Raw genomic sequence first — 21,657 nt, 5'->3', positions numbered from 1 at the left:
TACCAACATCCGAATTACAGGGGTGCCAGAACAAGAGAGAGAGCAAGATATTGAAAACCTATTTGAAGAAATAATGACAGAAAACTTCCCCTACCTGCTAAAAGAAATAGACTTACAAGTCCAGGAAGCACAGAGAACCCCAAACAAAAGGAATCCAAAGAGGACCACACCAAGACACATCATAATTAAAATGCCAAGAGCAAAAGACAAAGAGAGAATCTTAAAAGCAGCAAGAGAAAGACAGTCAGTTACTACAAGGGAATACCCATACGACTGTCAGCTGATTTCTCAACAGAAACTATGCAGGCCAGAAGGGAGTGGCAAGAAATATTCAAAGTGATGAATGCCAAGAACCTACAACCAAGATTACTTTGTCCAGCAAAGCTATCATTCAGAATTGAAGGACAGATAAAGAGCTTCACAGATAAGAAAAAGCTAAAGGAGTTCATCACCACCAAACCAGTATTATATGAAATGCTGAAAGAAGAGAAATCCTTTAAGAAGAGAAAGAAGAAGAAAAAGGTAAAGATACAAATTATGAACAACAACTACACATCTATCAACAAGTGAATCTAAAAATCAAATGAATTGCCCTAACCGGTTTGGCTCAGTGGATAAAGCGTCAGCCTGTGAACTGAGGGGTCCAGGGTACAATTCCCGTCAAGGGCATGTACATTGGTTGCAGGCACATCCCCAGTAGGGGGTGTGCAGGAGGCAGCTGATCAGTGTTTCTCTCTCATTGATGTTTCTAACTCTCTATCCCTCTCCCTTCCTCTTTGTAAAAAATCAATAAAATATATTTAAAAATCAAGTGAATAAATAATCTGATGAACAGAATAAACTGGTGAATATAATAGAATCAGGGGCATAGAAAGGGAGTGGACTGACTATTCTCAGGGGGGAAAAGGGTGTGGGGGGTGCAGGAAGAGACTGGACAAAAATTGTACACCTATGGATGAGGACAGTGGGGGCGGGGTGGGGGATAAGGGCAGAGGGTGGGGTGGGAACCGGGTGGAGGGGAGCTATGGAAGGAAAAAAGAGGAACAACTGTAATAATCTGAACAATAAAGATTTAATTTAAAAAAATACAGTCACATGGGCAGTCAGGGCTTCAACATATAAATTTTGGGGTACACAGTTCCATCCCTAGCACCAGGTGACTCACCAAAAGTACCCCAGGTTAAGAAAAATAAGAGTCCGCCAGGTGACAGCTGCTCAGGAAGATGAACATTTATATTCAATTGCTTATATCAATTCCATTTCCATTCTACCAGGATTTCTTCTAACCGTATCCTTTTTTCTTTCCATCTAGAGGGCAAAGACTTTGTTCATGTTGTTGAGTATTTAAATGACCCAAGGAACAAAGAGAAACTGCAACTCCTGCTGAGTGATGAATCCTGGGAGAGATTTGTGGCTGCGGCCAAGTTGTCCAGGTAACCCCAGGGGATGCCTGCATTGTCCCCCCATCTCCCCTGCATCTAGATCCCTCTGGCAGGCACACTCCTCCAGGCAGGATCCTGTGATTGGGGTTGAAGAAGTCCCTTCTCAACAGTCCATGAGGAACATTTCCTTCATATCATTCGTTGGCAGAGAAGGGCCTCAGGTTGAGAAGAGATGAGGCCTGCAGGGGGACGTTACATGACCTTGGGCCTGTTACTTAACCACTCTCTGTCTTAGTCATCTGTTCCATTTCATTGTGAGGAAAATAAGATAATGTGTGTAAACTGTTTAGCCTAATGACTGACGCATAGTAGGTGGGCAGTTCACGTGAACTTTTAAAAAGATGCTGGGAATAGACAGGGCCCAAACGCCTTCTTGTTGGACATGAGAGCCACTCAGGACGTCCTGTGGGACAAGCCAGGAAAATCCTGCCACAGTGTGTGTCCCTGAGGATTGTGGCTAGAGAGCCTGCTCTCCATAAGAAAGGGATTGTACAGACTCTGCAGGGTCCTGCTGGCCTGGAAGGCGGAGAGCTGGAGTGAAGCTGGACCATGTTGGGTTGAATCCTGACAGTATCTCTGCCCGGCTCTGGGGCTCTGGGCTTATGTCATCTCCCTCTTCAATGGAATAGCAAGTCTGTCTGATAGGACTGTGGTGAAGGCCTTGGAGTGAACTGCAGGGTCAAGGCTGAGAAAGCAGTGCAGTCATCTTGTCCGGAGGTCTAGAGAGGCCTGGAACAAGGTCAGAGCCCAGGGTCTGGATGGAGGAAGGGTGGTCCTGGTGGGAGGATGGTAGGAAGGCTTGGCAGTGGGGCTGGGACTAGAGCAGCCGTGGGCAAACTACGGCCTGCGGGCCGGATCCAGCCCGTTTGAAATGAATAAAACTAAAAAAAAAAAAAAAAAAGACCGTACCCTTTTATGTAATGATGTTTACTTTGAATTTATATTAGTTCACACAAACACTCTATCCATGCTTTTGTTCCGGTCCTCCGGTCCAGTTTAAGAACCCATTGTGGCCCTCGAGTCAAAATGTTTGCCCACCCCTGGACTAGAGTGAGGCAGTTGAGGCACCTGGCACGGAACTGAGAAAGCCCCGGGCCTAGTGGAGGGCTGTGTTGGGGGCTGGGGGGCACATTTCTTTTTTCCCTGATTTGATCCCCTCACTTCTGGGGGTAGAGGGCCCTGGGTGATTATGTCCTCCAACCCTGTCTGCGAGCTGGAGGACTCCTGACCTCCCTGTGGGACCCTCTTCTCTTCTCCCTGGAGTAACCCTGACCAGGGGGCAGGCAGTGAGGCTTAGTGACCGCTTCCAGTCAGAATGGGGGCTGCCAATGTGGTGTAATCTGAGGGATTCTGGGTAGACGCACACGTTCCCACCATAGAGGACAGGGCTTCCTGCATGAGCTCATCCAGTCAGGGGTCTCAGCTTTAATGATTCATACCCCTGCCTTCGTTAATCACCTGTCCTTCATTATTACAGGGATGAGGCAGATGCACTCTATGCAGACTTGCACCAGCTGGAGACACTCATGGCCGTGGAGGACGAAGACATGCCCTCAGCAGAGCAGGAGTATAGGGAGAGGTTTATGAAGCAGTTTCCTCAGGTGAAAGGGGACCTTGAGGAACGCATAGGAAAGCTCAAAGCACTTGCTGATGAGGTTGACAAGGTGCACAGGGACTGCACCATCACCCAAGTGGCGGCCTCTTCCACTGGCATTGTGTCTGGCATTCTGACCATCATTGGCCTGTCTCTGGCACCTGTGACAGCAGGGGTTAGTCTAGTGCTTTTTGCAACTGGGGTGGGACTGGGGGCAGCAGCTTCTGTGACCAGTGTTACCACTGGCATCGTGGAGTACTCAAAGAACAAGTCAGCAAAAGCCAAAGCCAGCCGCCTAGTGTCACCTGGCAGCAACACAGAGAAGGTGGTCCAGGAGGTTCTAAGTCACATGACACCCAAAATTGCTTCCTTAGGTAGTAAGTGCATCCAATCCCTAGAAAATATTGTGAAGAATGCCGGTGCCTTCAATCTGGTCAAATCCAATCCTCTCTTAGCAGCTGAGGCCACAAGCATCATGCGCACGGGGGCAGTGTCAGCCCAAGGTGGCAATCAGCTGCAGAAAGCTTTTGGAGGCACTGCTCTGGCCATAAGCAAAGGAGCCAGAATCGCTGGGATCGCCGCTGCAGGTGTTTTTCTTCTCATCGATGTAGTGAACATAGTGAGAGAGTCAGTGCACTTACATGAGGGCGCAAAGGCTCGGTCAGCTAGAGAGTTGAGGCAGCAGGCCCAGGAGCTGGAGAGGAGATTGGAAGAACTCACCCGCATTCACGAAAGTCTACAGGAGGACCTGACTTCATGATCCCCAGACAGTGCAGGGAGCAGAGGTGTGTGGGAGACAAAGGCATGGACTTACCTTGTTAGGAAGCATAGTAACCTCCATCTTGGGTAAAAACTGCCATTTAAAATTTTAACCCTGCTATTCTGGCTTCTGTAAACGTTTGCGGCTTAAATAATAGGGAAAAATAAGAGTACTCCCATTCCAGAGAGGCCATAAACTACGCCCCAGACAGAGCTGTCAGTGCTGGCGCCAGGCCAGGCCTTGAGGTCTGGTCTCACGGCCCTGGCCCAGCACCAGGACTTCTTCTCAGAGGGTCCGGAAGTCTTGTTCCAAATTCGGAAGACAAAAAGCTGAAAAACGTATAAATAGAAAGGACTTCCACCATATTGGGCCCCAGAATTTGAGAAGCAATATTTCCTGTGGGCCTGCTAGTGTTAGCGAAATGAAAAAGACTCCAAATAAATTTGGCTTATTGAGTAAGGCAGTGGATGTCAACCTTGGCTGCACATAGAATCACCTGGGAATCTTTTAAAAATCCTGATTTCTGGGCCTCATCCTCCAGAAATTCTGTTTCTTTGTTACTAATGTTGTGGCCTCACCCCATAACAAAGAAACAGAATTTCCGGAGGATGAGGCCCAGAAATCAGGATTTTTAAAAGATTCCTGGTGATTCTATGTGCAGCCAAGATTGAGAACCACTGGATTAAGGCGTCTTCTGATTTACAATATAACAGTTAGAGGGGAAATGGGTTTAACTGTGTGTTAAGGTGTTGAGCACAGCGAAGGAGGGTTTCATGCAGATGGCAGGTGGGTCAAAGAGAAGGAAGGAGCCTGGGCCTGGAATAAGGGAAGAGAGGGGACAAGAGAGTTGGTGGGCGGGGGGGGGGGGGGGGGGATTTATTTGGACTAAAAAAGACATTGGGGTCATGAATAAAGAAAGAGAAGTAGAGGAATAAGCACCGAGAAGGCCCTGACTACTAAAAAGTTGACAATGGAAGAAGGAGAAAGAGTTTGAGTTGTTGGGATATGGGAGTTACAGTGGCTCCTGGATTGGCCCTCCCCAGGGTTCACCGTCCCAGCAGGAACCCCGTCTCTCCCTGGTCCTGGTCTCTAGCCCTGCTTTCCAGTTCCAGCTCTCCTTTATCTTCCAGCAGTTCATCTTAGGTAGGCAGTGATTTTTTTTTTCTAAATTACTATCTATAGTTTAATGAAAAATAGTAATGATTGTGTAACCAAATAGCTAAAAGTATAATCACAGGTGTTTTGACCATTCCCTGATTACTACACAATCCACAGAGCCACATACCTATATGAATAGATCAAGTACTTTGACCTTGAAACACTATGGGTGGCATAGGAGTGGTCCAAGCAATTATTCAAGAGACCCAAGGACGGTCACATCTTCCCAAGCAAAAGAAGAGATTACAGACATTTTCTTATACTTTAAATAGAAATTCATATATGTTCTCAGACAGATAGTAGTTAGTTATTCAACTTCATTAAGAAAATAAATTCTAAAAGATAATGAATTGTTTATTATTCATTTTCTATACCTGCATAGGCACAAGCTAAAGGCATTGAAGTTCTCACTGTTATAAATAATAACCAAATAATATATGGTCATTCATGCTTCCTCTTATTTTCTCTTTCAGTCCCTACCAAAACCGTACATTGTCAATGCAGTAAGAATGATAGGACAAATTTTCAATTAGGGAGCTCAAGGCATAAGTCTAGAAACACACTATTAAATGTTTGATGTTGGGGCTACATCAGGAAACAAAGATAAAAAGCCTTCATGGACCTTACAATCCCAGATTTGTGTTGAAATAGGTACAATTATGGCTTTTAGAGTTATGAATGAAGCTGTTCAAATACATATTCATAATAAAGTATGCTCTTCAAGAACTGCATTAGTAGCCAGGGGATTTGTATGCTCTTTTTTTAATTTAAATTCTTTATTGTTTAAAGTGATACATAAGTCTCCTTTTCCCCCCATCGACCTCTCCCACCCAGGCCACCCACACCCCCAGGCAATGACTTTAAAAAAATATTTTTTTCAATTACAGTTGACATACAATATTATATTAGTTTTGGGTGTGCAATATAGTGATTAGAAAGTGATCACCCGCTAAGTCTAGCAGACATATGGCATCATTCATAGTTATTACAATGTTATCCACTATAGGCAGTGACTTCTTGATGATGATGATGATGATGGGGCCGTGATGGTGGTGGTGATGACAGCGAAGTGGGTGGAAATTTGACAAGTTGCTGGTGCTCATTGGGGCCAGGATGCTCTGAGAGACCAATGAAATTACAATGAAACTGCAAATGCTCTTAAAACAGTGGTTAATTTGAAAAGAAAAGAAAGGAAAGAAGAGAAAAGAAAAGAGGAAAAAAGAGAAAAGAAAATAGAAAACAGATACTCGCAGCAGGTCAAGGAGCTCTACCAATCGGGCCCTGAGACACAGCCTCTCCATCAGTGGGGGAGGTGGTGTGGACACCATGATATTTTAGCCCTTTATGTTTCTCCCCATCTTATGTTCTGTGAATTTGGTTCAATAAGGTGGACAGTACACTGAGCCTTTCTGGTGTGGATTATAGGGCTCATCTGGGCTCTGAGTGCCTGGCTTCCCTTCCCCATGAGCCTGTCCTCCAGGAACTCAGGAGCAAATCTTCCATTGCTCCTCCTCCTCGCTGACTGGGCTCCCACTCTCCCGTTCAGTCAAGTCCCTGAGACCTCGGTGCCCTGTAGGCTCCGCTGGGACACCCGGGGGAAGCTTCTGCACAGGTGGCTTGGGCTGAACACAGGTGGCATCCTTGCCCAGCAGCTGGGGCCCAGGATCCACTGTAGGACATGAGGCTGATTAAGATCAGAAGGGCCTGTTTGCAGGGGTGAGAGAGGGTCATCGATAAACAGAGAGATAGAGAGAGACAGGGAGACAGCAAGCATTTCTCCCCAGCTACCCTCACATTTTCCCTCCTGCAAGAGCTTCCCGATAGTCTTCCTGTGTTTGCCCTTGTGGCACTGCCCCTGCCCTTGTCCACAGGGAGCCAGAACAGCCCTTAGGAAACAGATCTTATCAAGCACCTGCTTCCAGCTCTTCAAGGGCTTCCCATCACTCTGCTAAACAGCCGGAGGCCTCCACCAGCCAGAAGTGACCTGTTGGAGCCTGGGGTCCCCCAAACGCAGAGCTGAGACAAGGCTCACTGAGGGTTGATTTGGGAAGTGATTCCCCGCAGCCGGACTGAGGGACACTGCCCCCCGGAGAGCACTCATGGGCTTTGCCTTCCGTGGCCACGGCGAGGACCAGACCCGCACGGACAAGGACGCCGGCTCTCCGCGATAGGAGCCAGGTGAGTCACCAAGGAAAACAGCACAGGGGAGAAGGTCCTTTCCGGCCTCTCAGGTCAGCACGACCTTGACCTCCCTGACCTCAGTGGGGCAAGCTGGGGACACACCGAGGCTTCCTCACTAGGCCAGTGTCCGACACCCTGTGGAGAGCACAGGACGTGTGAGCAGCCTGTGGGGCGAGGTGCCAGCTCTCAGGAGGCACATGAGGACTGTGCTTGCTCTTTGGAAAGGCTTTGACCCGTGGGTATCGATTCTTCTGGATCCTCCATCACTTCCTGCCAGCCCAGCATTAAGGAGGGAGCTCTTATATCGGGGGCTTGGCTTAGGGGGAGGAGTCAAGGAAGGCTTCCCTGAAGAGGGGGCACCAAGGGTTGAAGAGGATGGGGAGGAGAGTGGGGGTGAGAGGATTTGGGGCAGGGGATCTCACCTGCAGGGGCTCTGGCTGGGAGGGGGGTCACTCTGAAAGGAGTGTGGCCACTCGGCTTCCCTGCCAGGCCTCCTGTGAGAAAGGGGCAGTGGTCAGAAAGCTGGGCATTGGAGCGCTGGACGCTGACAGCAGCCTCTGCAGGGACGGGAGGTGGTGTGGTTGGCACAGACACCACTGCTGCTGGAGCTATGTGTCTGCAGCCCTGGGACCTGGAGGACAATGGACAGAGCTGCTGCTTTTGAGGTCAGCAGTAACAGGGGACCCTGGAGCCAGAGCTGGGGGGGGGGGGGGGGTCGGTGGTGGCTGCACCAGGAAAGGGCCAGGGTGAGAGCACAGCTCACACTGCCTGGGGCCCCTGAAACTGTGAGAAGAATCCAGTAGGTCCTGGAAACCAGCAGAGCAGGAGGGGTGGAGCCAGAGAAATACTTTGGCCCATCAGCTGGAGGCCAGGGCAGCAGGTCACATTCATGGTCACCATCCATACTGAGAGCAGGGACTCACCTCCTGGCAGCGCTGGCTGTTGGCCTCCAGAGCACAGTGGCCAGGATGAGTTGGGTCGGGTCCAGATGAGCAGGGGCAGAGGGCTCCTCCAGCCTCGGCCCTGCACACTGACTCAGATCTCACGCCATGCAGGCCCCTCGGTGTCCTCCTGGTCCCCTCTGCCTCCTGCCCCCTCCTGTTGTCTACCCCATCCCTCTGGGCTGGGCAGTGGTTCTCAAAACATTGTGGTAGGCACTGTGGCTGCTGGTCACATTTTTCTGGTCCTTCCCTCCCCCTTCTAGACACATGGTAGGATTAAATTCCTATCCTCCTTCTGGTTGGGTGGGAATGTGTAACCAGAGCTCTGACCACTGTCTTCTTTTGTTGTTGTTTATTTGTTTTTAAATATATTTTTATTGATTTCAGAGAGAAAGAGAGAGGGAGTGAGAGATAGGAACATCAATGACGAGAGAGAATCATAGATGGGCTACCTCCTGCGCATCCCCTACTGGGGATGGAGCTAGCAACCTGGGCATGTGCCCTGACCAATAATTGAACCATTATATCCTAGTTCATAGGTCAATGCTCAACCACTGAGCCACGCCAGCCGCTGACCACTGACTTTTGAATGGAAATAATATGTGTCAATTCTAAGCCACAGCATCTAATGCTGACAGAAGACTCCTTTCCTCGGCTGGCAATGTTCCAGAGACTGGCTGCTCCAAAGTCCTGGCTCTGGGAGGTAGGACTACAGGAGCAGACTGCATGATGATCAGGGGGTACCTTTGTGGCTCACGTGGAGAGTGTTTGTTACTGCAGCAAAACCTAGACTAGCCTGGCTGACACAATCAAAACCCCTGGAAACATGGTACTATTTGTAGAGCACTGTGAAAGGTGTATATCTTTAACATCTCATATAAACTAGAATAATTATTAAATAATAATGAATACCACTTATTGAGTGCTTAATATGCGTCAGGCATTATACGAGGTTCTTTGGCAAATGTTTTCTTATTAATCCCCACCACAGCCCTGTGTATTTGGTAATACAGACCTGTGTAGTATAATTAGTCTCATCAATAGAGATGAAGGTGTTGTAACGCAAATCAGCGAGCTAGATACCAGATGCCTTAACAAGCCAATTAATTAGGAGTCTTTTAGTGCACACAAATTCAGAGCAGATTACCTCTGTCAAATTCTGAACAAACACAGGAAGGAGTATTTCCTTTTTATATCCTTCTAGTTCTTTGTGTAATTTATTCTCCTAGACAGCTTGTAACCTTGAGTACATATCATATCTAGCAAACACCTGTCATATCTATACAGACAATTTGTAAACTTGAGTATCATATCTATACAGGCACCTGGCATCAAAATCAGCATATCAGTCCCTTATGTTAGATGACTAGCTTGCAAGGTCAGACAATTAAGTTTATCTTTTCTTTTTTTTTTTTTCCCCAAGATATAATTACACTTTATTTATTTTTATTTTTTTAATTAAATCTTTATTGTTCAGATTATTACATTTGTTCCTCATTTTTCCCCCCATAACTCCCCTCCTCCCAGTTCCCGCCCCACCCTCGGCCCTCACTCCCCACCCACTGTCCTCATCCATAGGTGCACGATTTTTGTCCAGTCTCTTCCCGCATCCCCCACACCATTTCCCCACCCCCAAGAATAGTCAGTCCATTCCCTTTCTATGTCCCTGATTGTATTATAATCACCAGTACATTCTGTTCATCAGATTATTTATTCACTTAATTCTTAGATTCACTTGTTGATAGATGTGTATTTGTTGTTCATAATTTGTATCTTTACCTTTTTCTTCTTCCTCTTCTTAAAGGATACCTTTCAGCATTTCATATAATACTGGTTTGGTGGTGATGAACTCCTTTAGCTTTTCCTTATCTGTGAAGCTCTTTATCTGACCTTCAATTCTGAATGATAGCTTTGCTGGATAAAGTAATCTTGGTTGTAGGTTCTTGGTATTCATCACTTTGAATATTTCTTGCCACTCCCTTCTGGCCTGCAAAGTTTCTGTTGAGAAATCAGCTGCCAGTCGTATGGGTATTCCCTTGTAGGTAACTGAGTTTCTTTCTCTTGCTGCTTTTAAGAGTCTCTCTTTGTCTTTTGCTCTTGGCATTTTAATGATGATGTGTCTTGGTGTGGTCCTCTTTGGATTCCTTTTGTTTGGGGTTCTCTGCACATCCTGGACCTGTAAGTATATTTCTTTCAGCAGGTAGGGGAAGTTTTCTGTCATTATTTCTTCAAATAGGTTTTCAATATCTTGCTCTCTCTCATCTTCTGGCACCCCTATAATTCGGATGTTGGTACGCTTGAAGCTGTTCCAGAGGCTCTTTACACTATCTTCATATTTTCGGATTCTTTTTTCATTTTGCTTTTCCAGTTGGGTGTTTTTTGCTTCTTCGCATTTCAAATCTTTAAATTGATTCTTGCGCTCCTCTGGTCTGCTGTTGGGAGTCTGTATAATATTCTTTATTTCAGTCAGTGTATGCTTCATTTCTAGTTGGTTCTTTATCACAACATCGAGGGTCTCATTAGATTTCTTGAGGATCTCACTATATTTATCGGGGGTCTCACCAGTCTTTTCGAGGGCCTTACTAAATTTATTGGCGGTCTCTCCAGTCTTTTCGAAGGCCTTACTAAATTTATCGGCGGCTTCTAGACAGTTCTTGAGAGACCTTAAAAGTGTGATTTTGAGCTCTATATCCAGCATTTTGCCTTCCTCCATTTCTGTCCTGTTTCTTTGTCTCCGCGGGACTGTCTGGCATCGGTCGGGACTCAAGGGCAGCTTTCTCTCCGAGGTACTTGCAGTGGTCGCTGGGACACTGAGAGGCAGAGCCTCTGGGGACGGCACTGAGAGCAGCCATAACTGCTCCCTCAGCCTGCCCTGTTGATCCCCTGGGACTCACCCTGCCCAAGCCCTGCACAGAGGCATTTGCTGGTTAGCCTCAGGCAAAGGCTAGATTAGGACCTCCCTAGAGGACAGAAGTTCTCCCACTGCAGACACAGCTGATTCTCACAGCCAGTTGGCCTGGAGGTCAAATCCCCCCCAGTGTTACCTACAACAATCAAGGCTTAACTACAACAAGAAAGTGCACAAAGACCACTAGGGGGTGCACCAAGAAAGCATAAAAAATGCGGAGACAAAGAAACAGGACAGAAATGGAGGAAGGTAAAATGCTGGATATAGAGCTCAAAACCACACTTTTAAGGTCTCTCAAGAACTGTCTAGAATCCGCCGATAAATTTAGTAAGGCCCTCAAAAAGACTGTTGAGACTGCCAATAAATTTAGTAAGGCCCTCGAAAAGACTGGTGAGGCCGCCAATAAATTTAGTAAGGCCCTCGAAAAGACTGGTGAGACCCCCGATAAATATAGTGAGATCCTCAAGAAATCTAATGAGACCCTCGATGTTGTGATAAAGAACCAACTAGAAATGAAGCATACACTGACTGAAATAAAGAATATTATACAGACTCCCAACAGCAGACCAGAGGAGCGCAAGAATCAATTTAAAGATTTGAAATGCGAAGAAGCAAAAAACACCCAACTGGAAAAGCAAAATGAAAAAAGAATCCGAAAATATGAAGATAGTGTAAAGAGCCTCTGGAACAGCTTCAAGCGTACCAACATCCGAATTATAGGGGTGCCAGAAGATGAGAGAGAGCAAGATATTGAAAACCTATTTGAAGAAATAATGACAGAAAACTTCCCTTACCTGCTGAAAGAAATATACTTACAGGTCCAGGATGTGCAGAGAACCCCAAACAAAAGGAATCCAAAGAGGACCACACCAAGACACATCATCATTAAAATGCCAAGAGCAAAAGACAAAGAGAGACTCTTAAAAGCAGCAAGAGAAAGAAACTCAGTTACCTACAAGGGAATACCCATACGACTGGCAGCTGATTTCTCAACAGAAACTTTGCAGGCCAGAAGGGAGTGGCAAGAAATATTCAAAGTGATGAATACCAAGAACCTACAACCAAGATTACTTTATCCAGCAAAGCTATCATTCAGAATTGAAGGTCAGATAAAGAGCTTCACAGATAAGGAAAAGCTAAAGGAGTTCATCACCACCAAACCAGTATTATATGAAATGCTGAAAGGTATCCTTTAAGAAGAGGAAGATGGTGTAGCACACCCAACTTGTTTTTAAAATTCAATTCCATTTTAATTATAGCAACTCTGTCCATTTACCCAGGTGTCTTGAATGTATTTGCTCCTTTTCTTTGGGCAGAGATAGGAATGAGTCATTTTGAATTTAAAATCTTTCCCAGAAGATGAACAACTTAAGGGAGTGGGGGGTGTCTGATACAAAGAAGCACTGTGTCTGTTTCCATCTTTGGTTTTAAAATATCTGTAACTCTTATAGGCCATAAAGCAGGAGAGCCTTCCTTTCTGTCATGTTCCCTTTGCTTATGTATGAGCACATGTTTTCTGTACCAATCACTTGGGAAAGAAGAGAGTTTCTATTAATTGTTTTAGTTTTGCTTGTCGATTTAGCATTCCTTTTTGAGTCTCAAGATTTATGGAACAATAAATGTCATTCAATGCTGTGTGCTATTCTGAATTCCTCATAGGGTTTTAGAAGTGGGGTAAAAAAGTTAAAAGCTCATCAAACTTGAAATCACACACCAAGTGGTATTGAGCATTAGTCTGTCCCAGTGAAACAAGTTAAATTATGGCACCAGCAGATTTGCTACTTTGTTTTTTTTTAATAGTAGGATGTATACATTTCTGTATAATAAATGTTTTCTGATTGTTTTGCAAAAAAAAAAAAAGAAGAGGAAGAAGAAAAAGGTAAAGATACAAATTATGAACAACAAATATGCATCTATTAACAAGTGAATCTAAGAATTAAGTGAATAAATAATCTGATGAACAGAATGTACTGGTGATTATAATACAATCAGGGACATAGAAAGGGAATGGACTGACTATTCTTGGGGGTGGGGAAATGGTGTGGGGGATGCGGGAAGAGACTGGACAAAAATCGTGCACCTATGGATGAGGACAGTGGGTGGGGAGTGAGGGCGGAGGGTGGGGTGGGAACTGGGAGGAGGGGAGTTATGGGGGGAAAAATGAGGAACAAATGTAATAATCTGAACAATAAAGATTTAATTAATTAAAAAAAATAAACATCAATTGATGAGAGAGAATCATTGATTGCCTGCCTCCTGCACGCCCCCTATTGGGAGCCTGCAACCCCTGCATGTGCCCGTGACTGGAATCAAACCTGGGACCCTTCAGTCTGCAGGCTGAGGCTCTATCCACTCAGCCAAACATGCTGGGGCACATAGTGTTTTCTGGGTGTCCAGTCCTTGTCTGTCCCTGGGGAGGAGAACATGAGTAACGCCTGGTCCTCATTCTCAAGGACATTGCAGTTGACGAGAGTTACACGTGTGTCTCTCTCCTCTCACCTGGCCACAAGCATGAAGCAGGGGCTCCCCGGGCCTGTGGGACTCAGAGAGCCAGGGCCCAGCTTCGGGATAATATGGATGATGCCGGCAGCCTGGCAACAAGGGCTGAGGCCAGTGGCCACTTCCCGTGAGGTTGGCAGGTGCTGTTGGCATGGAGTGCAGGGCCCTGCGCTCTGCAGCCCAAGGTGCCGTCAGCGAGCCACTGTGATGACGGCACCAGCCCCTGGGTTACATGCTCCTGCCACTCCCACTGCCCTGTAGACAGGAGGAGGACAAGGAGATGGGGTCCCTGCTCTGGACACTAAACTCTTCGTGTCCAGCGTGTCTGAGCCAAGCTCCCTCCCCACGTGTTGGAGAGACTGGGCCGGGCCTGGTGAGGGTGCTGGCTGAGCGCCTCCAGCTGGTGACTCCTCCAGCCTCCACCAGGCGATGCTGGTGGCAATGCCAGACCCCTCTCCCTGTGATTCTGAGGTTACTTTCCCCCTGAGTGGGGGTTCTCCTCACAGTGGGCTGAGATGGCTTATTGACCAAAGAATTTGTCCAAGACCCCACGTCCGAGCTGTCGTCATCCCAGGTGACCTTTCTTGTGATGTCGGGGGTCCAGCTGAGCCCGACGTAATAGTCACTGGGTCTTTTGGGTCCCTAAGTGGGGTGATCTCAGCTCATGCTGAGGTGCCCATTTTCCCTCATATGGCTTTGTAGCCCTCACCCCGGTTGTTCTGCCAGGAGAGTGTGTTCACCGAGCCCACAAACATCTGTCTGGGGTCCTTTCTGTGTTCTTATCAGAGGGCCCTTTGGACAACGGGACTCTGCTCCTGTGGGTCTGGCGTGATTCTGCGCCTCCCAGGGGGTGTGGGGTGTCCAGTGGCAGTCAGGCCAGTGAAAGGGGGAGGAACCAGGAGGAAGGCAGGTTACAGGAAAAACAAGACAAAAAATAACTGTAAACAGCGCCAGAGGCCAACTGTGACAGTTGCTCTGAGTCTTGGCCCCTCCCCTGAGTGGTCTGGTGCAAGGCCCGCCTCTCCCCTCACCTTGGCTTCCTCTTCTCTGAAAACAGGCCTTTGCTGGGGGATCATGTCAGGCCCTGGCGCCCCTCCCTGAAAAGTGGGGGAGGTGGCCGTGGTGCCCCATGGACATCTGTCCGGGATGAGCAGGCCTGACATAAGTGCCACGTTGGCTTCTGGCGTCCACGCCCAGCCATGCCTGCAGGGGGAAAGCGGAAAAGCCCAACAGCTTCACCACTTACAGGCGGGGCCATTTCCCTCCTGTTTCTTGATCTGTAAAATCCAGGTGGTGATTCCTGGAGCTGGTGTGAGAATCAAATAGGAAAGGCCGGGAAGGTGCGCGCATGGTGCCTGGCACACACTCAGCCCTGCGTCCCTTCTGTTTTGAGACTTTTCTGTGTGATGGTGACACTGGGCTTTGTGGACGAAAGGGGCCACACGCTGACCTGACAAGCTCAGGGAAGGCCTGCATGGCAGCCTAGCAGACTCAGAGACCTAAAGTCACCACAAAGGATGGTCTGAAATTAAACTTTGACTAAAAGCAGTTATGGTGGGCAGTTATGTCCTAGGCCAGTATCTTCACTGACAAGATCAACTTTGATCCTTACTGAGCCCATTTGCCTTTTTGCCTCTAAGATAACATTCCTTTGAAGTGTCTGGGTAACTTGTAACTTCCCTTTTTCTGGAACCCCTGGGGCATAACCAAATGTTCTGGGCGCCAGGGCAGATACTACAAATTCCTTCATTATCATGTTGATTGATCCTGCACCCACCTAAGTAAGTGTCCATCATTTTACTTTTTACCCTATCACAGAGGTTTCCCTGCTTCGCTTAATCCCACCTCCTTAAATCTGTCACCAATGAATTTCATGTATAAATACGGATGTAACCCTGCCATTCTCCGGAGCACTATCTCAATTCATTGAGGTTCTGCTTCCCGGCATATGTCGACAGTTTGGCTCAAATAAACTCACAAAAAATTCTTTACAGGTTTCAATGGTTTTTTTACGTTAACAGCTTCCTATAGAGAGATCTGCTGTCAAGAGGAAAGGGGCCCAGAGAGGGAACAGCAGGCTTCTCTCTGCCGATGCCCACAAACTTGTGCTCCCACAGATGGCCATAGCCACCAGGGAGGGCCTCCTCGGACAGGTCGCCGTGGTTCTGAGGCACTGACCCTGCCACCAGGGACAGGTTCAGAGAGGCCTGATCTAAAGGGTCAGGGGAGACGGGGACACAGTGGCCTTGGGCCTCCCCCAGGGGCCAGGGGAGCAGAGCCTGCAGGGGACAGTGGACTCTGGGAGGGGGAGATGCCGGAGGGCTTCTCAGAGGAGGTGATCCCAGAGTCGGGCTTTGAAGGATGAGCATGTTGTTCCAGGTGGAGAAGCAGGTGCTCCTGGCAGAAGGACCTACTGCCTGGGCGGGGCCTTCAATAGGAGCAGGGACCAAGGCAATGCAAGGAGGCAATCAGCATTTGCTTCCAGTTCTGTTTTCTCTGTACCTTGGACCCAGGTGTGTCTGGTGTTTGTGCAGACACAGCCGCAGAGTGGTTCTGCACAGCTAACAGCAAGTGGATCTTGTTCCACTCAGCCTGAGGGAGATTCTTGGTAAGTTGGGAGGGTAGGAGCCCCTCCCTCACAACACTTTCTAAGACAAGGATTATTGTCACTCTTTTATAGATGAGGGAAACTGAAACTGGGGGTGGGGGTGGGGTGGAATGGGGAGGGTGCTGGGCCCAAGGGTGCATGTGAGCAGTAGCAGAGCCCAGTTTGGAACCCAGGTTAGTTGAGAATTCCTCTCTGTCCCTGAGACTTAGCAGTGGAGAGGAAGGGGACAATGACCCCTCTGGCTCAGCACAGTCTTGGGCTACCTGAGACAGGAGCCAGTGACCCCAGAGGAAGGGGGATGTAGGGGTGATGTGGAGAAAGCTGAGGTGTGTGTGAGGTGTGGGGGGATGTGGAGGAGGCAGAGGGGGTGGGTGTGGGGGGATGTGGAGGAGGCAGAGGGGGTGGGTGTGGGGGGATGTGGAGGAGGCAGAGGGGGTGGGTGTGGGGGGATGTGGAGGAAGCAGAGGGGGTGGGTGTGGGGGGGTGTGGAGGAGGCAGAGGAGGTGGGTGTGGGGGGGTGTGGAGGAGGCAGAGGGGGTGGGTGTGGGGGGATGTGGAGGAGGCAGAGGGGGTGGGTGTGGGGGGATGTGGAGGAGGCAGAGGGGGTGGGTGTGGGGGGATGTGGAGGAGGCAGAGGGGGTGGGTGTGGGGGGATGTGGAGGAGGCAGAGGGGGTGGGTGTGGGGGGATGTGGAGGAAGCAGAGGGGGTGGGTGTGGGGGGGTGTGGAGGAGGCAGAGGAGGTGGGTGTGGGGGGGTGTGGAGGAGGCAGAGGGGGTGGGTGTGGGGGGATGTGGAGGAGGCAGAGGAGGTGTGTGTGGGGGGATGTGGAGGAAGCAGAGGAGGTGGGTGTGGGGGGATGTGGAGGAGGCAGAGGAGGTGGGTGTGGGGGGATGTGGAGGAGGCAGAGGAGGTAGGTGTGGGGGGATGTGGAGGAGGCAGAGGGGGTGGGTGTGGGGGGATGTGGAGGAGGCAGAGGGGGTGGGTGTGGGGGGATGTGGAGGAGGCAGAGGAGGTGTGTGTGGGGGGATGTGGAGGAAGCAGAGGGGGTGGGTGTGGGGGGGTGTGGAGGAGGCAGAGGGGGTGGGTGTGGGGGGGTGTGGAGGAGGCAGAGGGGGTGGGTGTGGGTGATGTGGAGGAGGCAGAGGGGGTGGGTGTGGGGGGATGTGGAGGAGGTAGAGGAGGTGGATGTGGGGGTGTGTGGAGGAGGCAGAGGAGGTGGGTGTGGGTGATGTGGAGGAGGCAGAGGGGGTGGGTGTGGGGGGGTGTGGAGGAGGCAGAGGAGGTGGGTGTGGGGGGATGTGCAGGAGGCAGAGGAGGTGGGTGTGGGGGGGTGTGGAGGAGGCAGAGGAGGTGGGTGTGGGTGATGTGGAGGAGGCAGAGGGGGTGGGTGTGGGGGGATGTGGAGGAGGTAGAGGAGGTGGGTGTGGGTGATGTGGAGGAGGCAGAGGGGGTGGGTGTGGGGGGATGTGGAGGAGGCAGAGGGGGTGGGTGTGGGGGGATGTGGAGGAGGTAGAGGGGGTGGGTGTGGGGGGATGTGGAGGAGGCAGAGGGGGTGGGTGTGGGGGGATGTGGAGGAGGCAGAGGGGGTGGGTGTGGGGGATGTGGAGGAGGCAGAGGGGGTGGGTGTGGGGGGATGTGGAGGAGGCAGAGGGGGTGGGTGTGGGGGGTGTGGAGGAGGCAGAGGGGGTGGGGGTGGGGGGATGTGGAGGAGGTAGAGGAGGTAGGTGTGGGGGGATGTGCAGGAGGCAGAGGAGGTAGGTGTGGGGGGATGTGCAGGAGGCAGAGGGAGTGGGTGTGGGGGGATGTGGAGGAGGCAGAGGGGGTGGGTGTGGGGGGATGTGGAGGAGGCAGAGGAGGTGGGTGTGGGGGGATGTGGAGGAGGCAGAGGGGGTGGGTGTGGGTGATGTGGAGGAGGCAGAGGGGGTGGGTGTGGGGGGATGTGGAGGAGGTAGAGGAGGTGGGTGTGGGGGGATGTGGAGGAGGCAGAGGAGGTAGGTGTGGGGGGATGTGGAGGAGGCAGAGGAGGTAGGTGTGGGGGGATGTGGAGGAGGCAGAGGAGGTGGGTGTGGGGGGATGTGGAGGAGGTAGAGGGGGTGGGTGTGGGTGATGTGGAGGAGGCAGAGGGGGTGGGTGTGGGGGGATGTGGAGGAGGCAGAGGAGGTAGGTGTGGGGGGATGTGGAGGAGGCAGAGGAGGTAGGTGTGGGGGGATGTGGAGGAGGCAGAGGAGGTAGGTGTGGGGGGATGTGGAGGAGGCAGAGGAGGTGGGTGTGGGGGGATGTGGAGGAGGTAGAGGGGGTGGGTGTGGGTGATGTGGAGGAGGCAGAGGGGGTGGGTGTGGGGGGATGTGGAGGAGGCAGAGGGGGTGGGTGTGGGGGGATGTGGAGGAGGTCGAGGGGGTGGGTGTGGGGGGATGTGGAGGAGGCAGAGGAGGTAGGTGTGGGGGGATGTGGAGGAGGCAGAGGAGGTAGGTGTGGGGGGATGTGGAGGAGGCAGAGGAGGTGGGTGTGGGGGGATGTGGAGGAGGTCGAGGGGGTGGGTGTGGGGGGATGTGGAGGAGGCAGAGGAGGTAGGTGTGGGGGGATGTGGAGGAGGCAGAGGAGGTAGGTGTGGGGGGATGTGGAGGAGGTAGAGGAGGTGGGTGTGGGGGGATGTGGAGGAGGTAGAGGGGGTGGGTGTGGGTGATGTGGAGGAGGTCGAGGGGGTGGGTGTGGGGGGATGTGGAGGAGGCAGAGGAGGTAGGTGTGGGGGGATGTGGAGGAGGCAGAGGAGGTAGGTGTGGGGGGATGTGGAGGAGGCAGAGGAGGTAGGTGTGGGGGGATGTGGAGGAGGCAGAGGAGGTAGGTGTGGGGGGATGTGGAGGAGGCAGAGGAGGTGGGTGTGGGGGGATGTGGAGGAGGTCGAGGGGGTGGGTGTGGGTGATGTGGAGGAGGCAGAGGGGGTGGGTGTGGGGGGATGTGGAGGAGGCAGAGGGGGTGGGTGTGGGGGGATGTGGAGGAGGCAGAGGAGGTGGGTGTGGGGGGATGTGGAGGAGGTCGAGGGGGTGGGTGTGGGGGGATGTGGAGGAGGCAGAGGGGGTGGGTGTGGGGGGATGTGGAGGAGGCAGAGGGGGTGGGTGTGGGGAGATGTGGAGGAGGCAGAGGAGGTGAGGGATGGTAGGTGAGTAAGAATCTCTGTTCCTTGTGGCCTGGATGCCGTGAGGCTGCCCTTGGGGCTGCTGCTCAGGCTGATGGGGAAAGGATTTCCTTTGAGACTGCATGAATCCAGGCATTTTTTCACCCACCCTGTGACCTTAGAGCAGCGGTTCTTAACCTGTGGGTTGTGACCCCTTTGGGGGTCGAATGACCCCTTCACAGGGGTCGCCTAAGACCATCGGAAAACACATATATAAGTACATATTGCTTTTGTGATTAATCACTATGCTTTAATTATGTTCAGTTTGTAACAATGAAAATACATCCTGCTTATTAGATATTTACATTATGATTCATTACAGTAGGAAAATTACAGTTGTGAAGTAGCAACAAAAATAATTTTATGATTGGGGGTCACTGCAACATGAGGAACTGTATTAAAGGGTCGCGGCATTAGGAAGGTTGAGAACCACTGCCTTAGAGCCCTTCCCTGTGGGGAAACTGAGGCCCTGAGAGGGGACTGACACGCCCCAGGTGCCATGAAGGGAGACTGAGCAGGAAGATGGGTGAGCTCTGCCTCCCTGCTCTTGGCCGGCCCTCATTGAGGACCGTGGGGGGTGGGAGACATGAGAGGTGGTCCTGTGTGTCCAGAGTCGGGGAGAAGCCCTGACCTAGAGTCTGAGACAGGCGTATGGCATGACCCAGTTTTTCATCTTTTTTAAAAAATATATATTTTATTGATGTTTTTACAGAGAGGAAGGGAGAGGAATAGAGAGTTAGAAACATTGATGAGAGAGAAACATCGATCAGCTGCCTCCTGCACGCCCCCTATTGGGGTGTGCCCGCAACGAAGGTACATGCCCTTGACCGGAATCAAACCTGGGACCCTTCAGTCCGCAGGCTGATGCTCTATCCACTGAGCCAAACTGGCTAGGGCCGGTTTTCCTTCTTAAAACACCAACTGTGGACAGACTATAGCTGGAGGAGACTGAGCCCAGATCCCTGTGTCTGTACAGCAGAGACACACCTGGGAGCTGCTGCCTTATTCACACCACATCTCTCCTTAGCCTCCAGCACCAGGAGGTGTGGGCTCAAATCTGCCCCCAGGAGCTGCCTGACGCTGGGCAAGCCCCTTCCCTGAGAATGATTTGTTCCTGTGTCTCCCCATGTTTAAGAATGTGGGTTCAGTCTCTCCATGTTGATCCGTAGGCTCCTGGTTAGTGTGGACAGCGAGTCACCTGTGTCCACATAACTACTGCACACAGTGGCCCCGGCCTCTCATGGTTTGACTTGGCTAATGATAGCCTTTGCAGTTTGTAGTTTTGAAGAGGACAAATCAATAAAAGTTTCCCTTTATAGCTTCTGGAATTTGTGTCTTGAGTAGCAATGTTTCTGCAACTCAACATGAGGTGTTTTTTTTTTTTTAAATAAATCTTTATTGTTCAGATTATTACAGATGTTCCTCTTTTTTCCCCCCATAGCTCCCCTCCACCTGGTTCCCACCCCACCCCATGCCCTTATCCCCTGCCACTGTCCTTGTCCATAGGTGTAAGATTTTTGTCCAAACTCTTCCCGCACCCTTCACACTCCCTTCCCCCTGAGAATTGTCAGTCCACTCCCTTTCTATGTCCCTGCTTCTATTATATTCACCAGTTTATTCTGTTCATCAGATTTTTTTATTGACTTAATTTTTAGATTCACTTGTTGATAGGTATGTATTTGTTGTCCCTTTGTTGTTCATAATTTTTATCTTTACCTTTTTCTTCTTGCTCTTCTTAAAAAATACCCTTCAGAATTTCATATAATCCTGGTTTGGTGGTGATGAACTCCTTTAGCTTTTTCTTGTCTGTGAAGCTCTTTATCTGACTTTCAATTTTACATGATAGCTTTGCTGGGTAGAATAATCTTGGTTGTAGGTTCTTGCTACTCATCACTTTGAATATTTCTTTTCTTTTTTTTTTTTTTCTATAATCAAAACAATGTATAACTCCAGCTCTGAGATCCCAGCTAGCTGAAAGCAGGTTTCTGGGGTTTTGTTTATTTTTTTAATTATTTTTTTAAATTAAATCTTTATTGTTCAGATTATTACATTTGTTCCTCTTTTTTCTGCCCATAACTCCCCTCCTCCCAGTTCCCGCCCCACCCTCCGCCCCCACTCCCCACCCACTGTCCTCATCCATAGGTGCACGATTTTTGTCCAGTCTCTTCCCGCATCTCCCACACCCCTTTTCCCCCCAAGAATAGTCAGTCCATTCCCTTTCTATGTCCCTGATTCTATTATGATCACCAGATTATTTATTCACTTGATTCTCAGATTCACTTGTTGATAGATGCATGTTTGTTGTTCATAATTTGTATCTTTACCTTTTTCTTCTTCTTCCTCTTCTTAAAGGATACCTTTCAGCATTTCATATAATCCTGGTTTGGTGGTGA

The 21,657-nt window shown here is 49.9% G+C and overlaps 1 protein-coding gene across 1 annotated transcript in view; it reads left to right on the top strand.

Annotated features, from left to right (window-relative positions):
- Positions 1-3,796, top strand: part of LOC308514017 (apolipoprotein L2-like) — a gene marked incomplete at both ends in the record, with an annotated part of 39,182 nt that extends 35,386 nt beyond the window's left edge. Inside the window, 2 exons of the mRNA XM_081084046.1 lie at positions 1,275-1,433; positions 2,920-3,796. Coding sequence (XP_080940172.1) covers positions 1,275-1,433; positions 2,920-3,796 — 1,036 coding nt within the window. The remainder of the gene's footprint in view (positions 1-1,274; positions 1,434-2,919) is intronic.
- Between the last annotated feature and the right edge of the window lie 17,861 nt (positions 3,797-21,657).

This window comes from Myotis nattereri (assembly GCF_964212035.1).
Source record: "Myotis nattereri genome assembly, chromosome: 2".
In the NCBI taxonomy this organism is placed as follows: domain Eukaryota; kingdom Metazoa; phylum Chordata; class Mammalia; order Chiroptera; family Vespertilionidae; genus Myotis; species Myotis nattereri.
The sequence above is the reverse complement of the archived record's forward strand: the minus strand, read 5'-3'. Positions and strand labels throughout refer to the sequence as shown.